Source organism: Dryobates pubescens, chromosome 29 (assembly GCF_014839835.1).
Source record: "Dryobates pubescens isolate bDryPub1 chromosome 29, bDryPub1.pri, whole genome shotgun sequence".
In the NCBI taxonomy this organism is placed as follows: Eukaryota; Metazoa; Chordata; class Aves; order Piciformes; family Picidae; genus Dryobates; species Dryobates pubescens.
The window spans coordinates 5,054,378-5,063,569 of NC_071640.1; the positions used below are offsets into that span (position 1 = coordinate 5,054,378).

General features: G+C 42.7%; 1 protein-coding gene across 1 annotated transcript; it reads right to left on the reverse strand.

Annotated features, from left to right (window-relative positions):
• Nucleotides 1–83: 83 nt before the first annotated feature.
• On the reverse strand, nt 84–6,148 carry PDCL (phosducin like). Its single transcript, XM_054174249.1, has 4 exons — nt 5,745–6,148; nt 5,121–5,290; nt 3,917–4,098; nt 84–2,857 (listed from the first exon to the last, which is right to left on the reverse strand). The coding sequence occupies exons 2-4, from the start codon at nt 5,287–5,289 to the stop codon at nt 2,306–2,308; spliced, it is 903 nt and encodes a 300-aa protein (XP_054030224.1). The 5' UTR covers nt 5,290; nt 5,745–6,148; the 3' UTR covers nt 84–2,305.
• Nucleotides 6,149–9,192: the final 3,044 nt, after the last annotated feature.

Genomic DNA, 9,192 nt, shown 5'->3' on the forward strand with positions numbered 1-9,192 from the left:
CCAAATCCTGCTGTTTGCATTGGAACATCATGAAATGTGAACAAACCCAAGTGATTTTACACTCTTCTCTCCCAGTGCACTCTGCTGTAAACCCCACTGTTTCTGGCTGCCCTCTCTTCAGCAGGCTGCTTTTTCCAGAACAAAACGTTTCCTAGAGAGAACATGATCTACCTGCAAGTGTTTTTTCAACACCTATTTATAGTACTTTTGAAGATTAAAATCAGAGATGGCTTAGACTTGGTACATGTACCTTCTTGATCTGAAGGGTGTATAGTACAAATCAGACCAGTCTGCAACCAAGGGGATGCACAAAACCCACTGACCAGAAGCCACTACCTGCAGGAAGAGCCAACTCCACCTAGGCCACGCTTGCATGTTTGTCCTATGCTTGAGAAGTAGCAGATAGAAAATGGGACAAAAAAAGGACACAGTTATAGCACATCTCTCTACACCTCTTCTCCCTTGTGGTTATTATATTCTTCCAGATCAATGATTAATTGGATTCAGACCATTTTTCTTCTCCTTTTTGCTACCGGCACTGTAAACCATCTATCATAGACCTGAGCACTGGAGTCACCTTGCTGCAGGCCATCTGACATCAAGCAGCAGGAGAGGATTTGATCCTGTCACAGTTCTGCCACAGGGGCAAAAAAAATAGCAGCACTACATAAAAATAAAACTTCAAAGCAGCTCCAGCAACCAGCTCTCCCCAACCCTCTCTCCAAAGCAGGTTTTATTATGATGCTAATGTGCACCCTGTCTGCACGACAGACTTCACTGAATCTCATCCTGAATATAAATTGCAGCTACTTTGATTTATTTTTAAATGTGCTGATATCCATGCTCAATGGTTTAATTCCATGGAACTTTCATGGGCTTTTTTTCCAATGCAATTCTGAGCTGAAAAGAAATAATCTCTTCCCACATTGTAAAATCTGGATTTCTGCCAGTTTCCTTAAACCAGCTACAATTTGTGCCAATTCAGTAATTTTTAATTACAAATTCTTTATTTTTCTGCTTATACTACTTTTTAAAACACAGTTCAAACAGATACAATTACAAATCCTTCTTTTTCTATCCAAGATCCATTCTTAGCAAGAACTCACTGCTTACACAGAGACATTTGCATTTCTTCCTGGTGTTCCGAAGTGCCTTACATAAAACTTGCAATTATATTTAATCATAAAACATGGCATTACACTGGGTCATATATTTAGCTAATGATAGTCTACTTTCCTCAAAATTAAAAAATAACAGGCAAAGTAAGCAATGTGTGAGAAAGCAAACGTGTTGTAGTATCAAATTAAGCACGTAGAGAACGCTCCAATAATAACTAAGTACAGAGCACACACATTCACTGTGCTCATTTGCACTAGGTACATGGCTTAAGCAACTCAGCCACACCAGTCTGCCCAGTAAAGCTTTTTCCTCACCCTGCATCATCTGAGGGTTCTGTGCTTGCATTTGCAATAAACTGTTAATGGCTTCTAATGTCACAGGCCAGGTTATCTCACAGATATGTAGCATCAGCTTTGCTGGAGGCAGGGTGAACATTAATGGAACAGAAACCTTGAAAATTACTTCCCTGTATTTTAATCAGGTTTAGGAAGAAAGCAGAGTACAAATGAAAGGCTGAGGGATTTGGGGCTTTTTAGCCTGGAGAAAAGACTAAGGGGGAATCTTATCAATGCTTATAAATACTTAAAGGGTGGGTGTCAGGAGGATGAGGCCACTGGTTTTTCAGTGGTGCAGTGTGACAAGGTAAGAGGTGGCAGGCACAAACATGAGCACAGGAAGTTCCACCTAAACATGAGGACAAACTTCTTTACTTTGAAGGTGGCAGAGCCACGAAACAGGCTGTGCAGAGAAGTGGTGGGGTCTCCATCTCTAGAGTCACTCAAAACCTGCCTGGATGCCATCCTGTGCAACCTGCTCTAGCTGAACCTGCTCTGGCAGGTGACTCGATCTCCAGAAGACCCTTTCAAACCCACACCATTCTGTGACAATAAATAAACACACCTTAACAAAAACATAATCACCAACAAACAGTAAGGACAAAGGTGCTGGCAGGAAGTGCCACATGCAGCTGCTGCATTTGGTAGCAATAATGTTCCTAAAGAGGCAAACAGGCTCAGCCAGAGCTGTCCAGAAGTGGGGATCACTCTGGGGTTTTGGGAATAATGAGAACTTTTAAGATCAGTGTCACTGGGCAATGAAAACTGCTGGAAGAATGGAAGGAAGAGAATGCCTAGCACAAGAACATCCCAGAGTACAACTACACCTACTGGTTCCCGGTAGAAGTGGTTCAGTCTATTTCCAGGTCACTGTCCTCACTGTAACATGCAGACGGATTATGTATGGAAGTCAGGAGCACTAGGTCTTTTTCAGGAAGCAAACCACACTCCTGCAGAAAAGCCTCCAGGTCTACTGCAAAAAAATCTTCTCCAAGCTGGTCAGTGATTCGCACAAAGTTGCCGATGAGCTCCCCTGCCTTATAGATCAGCAAGGCTGGCAGGGCGTTGTTAGTGAAGCGAGCGCTGGCACCGATGAGAGAACTCTTGACTCTGCAAAACTTAACTGTTGGGTACTCAGCAGCCAGACAGATCATGCAGCCATTCAAGGACTCGGTGCCAGGAATATCATCTTCATAAATATGGATCATGATCAGTGTGCTCTTATGCTCTTTATCAACGGTGTCCAGAAATGCTTCTCCACTGGTAATCTCAAAGACCTGTTTGAACTGCTGCCCGCTGTACAACTGCTGTCTCATCTCCTCCATCCGCTGCTTCCTGTACCGCTGCAAAAACTCCTCATCGTCTTCATCGTTGTGAATCATGTTGTATTCTTGTAATGTCATCTAAAACACAAAGATACAGGGAAAAAAAGATCTGCATCACTAAATGGGTCACTTATATAATGAGAACTGAAATCAAGAGGATTAATGTGGGTCACCCATCTTTAATAACAGCAAAGTGCCAGCCGTAAAGGCTCAAGCACCCTCTGTATTCCGCTCCATTTTGATCTAATTAGAAACCAGCGATCTCAGCTCTGGGTATTCTAGTTCCCACAACCTGCACTAATAACAGGAGTGGCTGCTCCATGCTCCTACTTTAATTCAGATGGCTATGTGCTTTCACTGAATCATAAGCACGGATTCGGATACCATGCCTCAACTAGGTCTAGCTTCTTCTTCAGTAACTTTTTGATTTCATTTTTCAGTTAACATTTTGTGGCAACCAAATGCATTATCTTGTCTGCCGAATGTAAAATGAACTTCATTTGCTTTGTTAAACATATTTACATCACTCAATGTATAGGACAGTGTGGCCAACTTGCGTCATCTGAAAACAAGAAACATTGTCGGCTGATTAGTAACTGCTCTGACTAGAGCTGTAGGAGCTACTTACACAGCCTGTTTGACTAAAACCATTCACTAGTTCCAACAACGTCTGTCTTTGGAGCTAAACATAAAAACCAAATTCCCATCATCCACCTGCTAAATTAAAAATCAAAAAGGACTCCCAATGCTTGGTTTAGACAAGGGAGCAAAAGGAAGCAGTATTCACAGGGTTGCTGTACAAGTCTTTGTATCAGTCCCCTGAGAATGACTTATTTGATAAACAGACAAGGGAAATCCAGGGAAAGGATTTGGACTTCTTTTGTATAGCTCTTATATTGCTTTGAATACCAACTGCTTGAATTGCTGGAATACCACTAAAATGCAAAATAATTAAACTTGACAATACTTGGCAAACACAGCTACAATGCACCTCTTCCATTGCTGCTGTGTCCCCATTAACTGGGGAGAAACAACACAGATCCGCCAACAGAACACAGGTACCTATCTGCTTCATGTACATAAATGAGTGAACTCAAAATGTTCAAGTGCTATTTTCATTCTTTTGTGCCGTGCTACCTTTCCGTTGATTTTTTCCTGAAGCTCTTTCTGTTTATGCTTCTCAGCCTCTTCATCCAAGTGAGATCTACACGTCATAGATAACTTTTTAATGAGCCGTTCCATTTCTCTGCGCTGCTCCTGCCGCTGTTCGGTTTCCAGTTGCTTAAATCTCCGCCAGTCATTAATGACTCCCTTGGGGCCTGAAATTAAATATGCAGGTATTTCTTGTAAAAGGGTAACAAAACGACATCCATGATTAAAAATTCAGGCAGTAAACTGTAATTCAGCAGTAAAATAGCTGCTGTCATAAACTTCCTGCATACTGTGCAAAGTGTAGAAATGAAACAAGTAATCTGCCACTCACTCATCCTCGAACATCTATGGTTTTTTATTATTAAGACTAAATCTGATCTAACTAGGCTACCCTCATAACTGTCCCAAAGATTATTCCAAAGATCTGTGCTCTTGAAATAGAGCCACCCTCAAGAATTACTCTATTGATAGCATGGCTTTTGTAAGAACAAAAATAACCACGGGAAGGTATAATCAAGTTTGCCAACGCTCTGTTACAGAAGCACATTCTGTGATCTGCAGCAGTGTCAGCTGTTACAGACTGCAATTTGCTGTCACCTTGCTACTGAAGCCCAGTGGCTTTACTTTTTTCAGGTCCTCTCTATGTATGCCACTTTAGTACTAGTATTTTTCCATTCTTCCTTCAGGTGAAGGATTTTTCAGTATTCTCAGAGAAACCATAAAGCACAGAGGGCCAGTCTTTCCCAAGAACCATCCTCTGGATCACACCAATGATCCACACAAGCTTTTATCAGGTCTGACACCAGCAGTAGAGAACACTATTTTGGGAAAGCCCAATGTAACGGTATAGTGCAAAGGCCTGCCACTTTCTATTCCTCACATATTCACTCAGCAACTGCTGGTTAGGGGTTAACAACTGTGTGGCTTACAGGAAAGAAATCTGTGTCTTATTGACTAAACTGTACCAATCAGCACTGTATGCAAAGCCTAACTGCTTTAGATATGATGCTCAGTCTCTCAGAGAAGTCAAATAGTGAAACAGCACCAGCTATTAAAAACACAGACTATAGCCAGGAATGATCCATCCCTGACTCAAGATGTATAAAATCAGGACTTAAGTTTTGAAAGGACTTAAGTTTTGAATCTCTTAACAAACACTATTTACAAAACAGTTAGTCTGAAATGATACCTGTGTTAACTGCACTGCCGTCGCTGCTAAGCTCTACTTCCCCAACGCTTTCAGGAATGGTGCTTTCCCCTTCTTTATCTTCTTTCTCACTGTCTTCATCCTCACCCTCACTACTGCTGTAGTAATACTGGAGCTTCTCACCAAGCACTTTATCATCCAAAGTAGTCATCCTGTTCCAAAAAATACATTAAGAAAAGAAAGAAAGAATCTTGTATTTGATTTTGCAGTGTGGGATACCCCCGTGACGATACAAGAGTAGTCCTTTGCTTCCTCAAAGCAGTTCTTTTTTTAGCCATCTAAGAACAGTTTACAGTCTGCTATCAAATACACTACAGTGCAGCAAGTTAGTTTTTGCCACAATTCAAATTAAATAAAAACACTTTATGAACAAAACTACTTTTAGGCTCACTAGCACAGAAACACTTTATGCATGTTCTCATTCAGAAAGAAGTGGTTTTTCTAACCCTGCCTGCCTGAGGAACCTTATCAGGCTCACTCAGATCTATGAGATTTATTTCCCAGTTATTGAAATTTAAATTTCCAGTATTATTTACTTCATTTCAACAATGACTTATCTGAGATGAAAATCAACCAATATAATTAATCAAATTAAAACGTTCTGACCTTTATTTCTTTCCAGTCTTTCAGAGACAAGCTTCTATTGAAACCTGGGAGAAGAAATTGCAGACTACGTTCATTCAAATTTTCAAAGACGATCTCAAAGACACTTCTGCAGCAATCTAGAACACTGATAGCAGAACAGTTTCTCTGCCAACCGCTGCCAGGTTCTGCAAGAGTTAAAACCTCATGAAGAAGATTAGGGAGAGTATGGCCAGATGTCCCAGGATTACGGAGATTACTGCTCGGAGCGCTGCAGAGGACATGGCCGAGCAGCCCGAGCTGCCGCGGGATCAGGCTCAGCCGCAGCCATGCCTGGGCACGGCCTCATCGCAAAGCGGCGGATGCCGAACGCGGCTCCTCACCGGGGCACCGGGTGGTGCAAAAGCACAAAGCAAAACAATGCAACAGGAAAGGGCGAGGGCACCGAACGCCCGTTCCCAGCCGCTCCTCGGCTCGGCCGAGCCCGCCCCTCTCCTCCCGGTCCCCCGGTCCGCGCCGCCCAACCTCTCCCCGCAGGAGCTTCAGGACCCCGCCTCAAGCTGCGCCTGCCGCCCTCCAATCCCCGCCTGGTGGACCAGGCGGCCCCCACCCTCCCCAGTGCTCTCACCACTCCGGTCGTGGCCCGGCCGACACCCACTCACCGGTGCCCCGCCGCCTTCCGGGGACGCCCCAGCCAGCGCGGGGCACGGCGGGAAAGAGGCGGCGCGGCGGAGCCGGGGCAGAGGTAGCAGAGGAAGGGAGGCAGCGGAGGAGGGCGCAGGAGGAAAGGAAGCGCTGGGGCGACAGCGCTCTGGAGGCAGGCAGAGGCAACCGCGTTCGCCCCGCCCCGCGTCCCCCCCTTCCCAGCCCCGGTTGAAGGCAGAGAGGCGGGTTAAGGTGGACAAATAATTTTTATTCGTGCATGCAAATACATGTCAATACTGCAAACTTCGTCCATCGAGTCTCTCAAACACCGAAAACCAGCTGCTCTACCCCGAGACCAGCCAAAGCTACAACCTCTGCACGTCAGTGCGACAGCGAACACACACGGCACCGCCCGCTGGGGCCCCCCCTACCGCTACCACCACGGGAAACGTGACCATCGGGAACTCAAAACCCAAATAAACGGAATAGAATTTACTCCCCCATATATCCCCATTTAATTTTACAGATTTTTATTTTTTTTTAATTTTTTTTTTAAATTATAGTTTTAAATAGAAGCTGAGAATGCGCCATAAAAATGAGCATTAAATCCATCGTAGCGATGGTGCCTGCTTTATACATGATGGGTGTACACCATCTTTTATTTCATTTACATTTCAATCGAACAATAGATTTGCAAAGAAAATGTCTAATACAGACGTAAAAATATTCACACTAGAGCTTCACAATCGGTTGTACAATTGACAAACAGGCCTCTTTTCCCAAACTTTCCAGCTAAGCAAATTTATAAAATGTAATCAATGCAACAAGAAAAAAAAAAAAGTATTTTTTTTTTTCCTTTAAAACTTCCAGGGAAAAGAATACGCAGTAAACAGTATAAATGCAGACAGCAGATGCTGCAAGCTAACCACAATACTTCGGAGTGGCTGTACAGTGGGTATGTGCAGTACAAATAAAAGCCACATGTGTTGTATCACAACTACCGTATAATGTACTTGTTTGCCCAGCTAAGAAAACGCATGCATTCCATGCCTGGGTTAACTGAGAGCTACTCTGGGTAAATCCATGGGCTATGTGCAAATGACCTTGGCTTTTGGCAGTAATAAATGCAGCCAGGCTCTGTTTTATTTCAGCTTTTACAGCAAAATCTCGAGTGATTAAAAGCTTCCACAAGCATCCTTCTTAAATAATGGGGTGTGGTATTCTGTTCAGGTATTGGTCATTTTGATTTTTCAGATGTGTTTCATCTCATCACTGACAGTTTGGGGTGTTTTTTCCCCCGCTCTGTCGTGCTCCCTTGCCAGCAAAGAGAAGCACAGTGATGACCACTGCCAAAGTCAGGTGGTTGTTTATAGTGGAAAATTGGGTCATTTCAAAAAGCACATTTACTGTGTTCTGCTTGCAGAAGGGGTCCCTCAACGAGAGGGAATGTCCTAACAAAGGGATTAAACTACAACATAAAGAATGGACTTTTACATACTATAGGTAATCTGATAATTTCTCATTGTTACACTCTCAAATTCAACATCTTCCTTTAATAACAGTCTAATAATAATGAAGAGTCTGTTCACAAATATGATCAAGGAGCTGCTGGCATACAGTGTTTATGTACAGCAACAGGTACAACTTGACAACTTGTGCTTTAAAAAAGCAAATGAAAACATGTTTGGAACTATTCTGAGTTGAGATCAAGTTATTTTAAGCATTCTTTCCTCAGCTGTTTCTGACCACTGTGCATTATTTTGTACCTCATCCAGCCTAGTACACTATTATACAAGAACAGCATTCAGCTCTCGAGTACAGGATAAATTAAACTTCCAATTGTGTTATCAAAGCACTAAAACCTTCCAAATCAGACTTCTACAAAGAGCAGTTAAGAGCTTATTTAACATAATCAGCTGCATACAACTTCTTTGTTTTCCTAAATCAAATGTCAAACTTTAGTGTCCCTGTACTAGACTACCAAGAACCAACGGCAGTTTGCTTTGCAAAGAGTCTAACCTTTCCTTTGAAGGGTCTAGTATACATTCTACAATGCAAAATCTGCATAAACACTAAGATTCATTTCTTGTCACCTGTTTACAGGAACAAAGTATCAGTAGCAGGGCAATCACTCTGCTAGAAGTATATGTTAAGAATGTACAGGTAATTACTTTCTCACACAAGCACTCTCCCAGCACAAGCATTAGTCTCTTTTAAGACCTATGTGGGAAATGAGGCAAATCAAGGAATGAATCCAGGTAGTGAGGCAACACAATTAACTTAGATACTAATAATTCCTGTATCTCTTGCATGTGAAATCCCTGCTGTACCCCAAAATGGGGGAAAAAAACCCCAAACAACAACAAACAAAAAAAAAAAAACCCAACAAAACCAAACCAAAATAATCCAAAATGCTTGTCCAAGCAAAGCAAAAGAGCCAATCTCTTTCCCCAATCTGCTATGGGCCTTTTTTTTTCTGACAGCTCAGCTAAGTTAGGCCAACACCTACAGGGGAATCACCGCTATTAACACACAAAGGTAAGTCACTATATCTCAGTGTCAGAAAGCAAGCCCTTCCACAGCCCAAAGGCACCTGATTTACAACTACACAAATGAATACATACTTGCTCATATAGGATCAAGGGCTGAATCTTCACCAAAGAAGAAAGTCAGAACTAGGTTCCCACCTGTAGCTTCTTGTCAGGGCACTGGAGGGCACAGTTTCACAGCAAAAAAACCTACACAGTCAGTGTTAAAACTGTAAGACAAAGCTGGTGTGTTGTTGAAACCTCCAAATAATCCTTTTGCCTGTCATTGTATATATTGA

Coding starts and splice junctions, on each gene's coding strand:
- PDCL (XM_054174249.1), bottom strand. CDS start 5,289: ATGACTACTTTGGATGATAAAGTGCTTGGTGAGAAGCTCCAGTATTAC. Junction 4,099..5,120: donor CGGCAGTGCAGTTAACACAG/GTATCATTTCAG, acceptor ATTTAATTTCAG/GCCCCAAGGGAGTCATTAAT. Junction 2,858..3,916: donor AGGAAAAAATCAACGGAAAG/GTAGCACGGCAC, acceptor TTTGTGTTTTAG/ATGACATTACAAGAATACAA.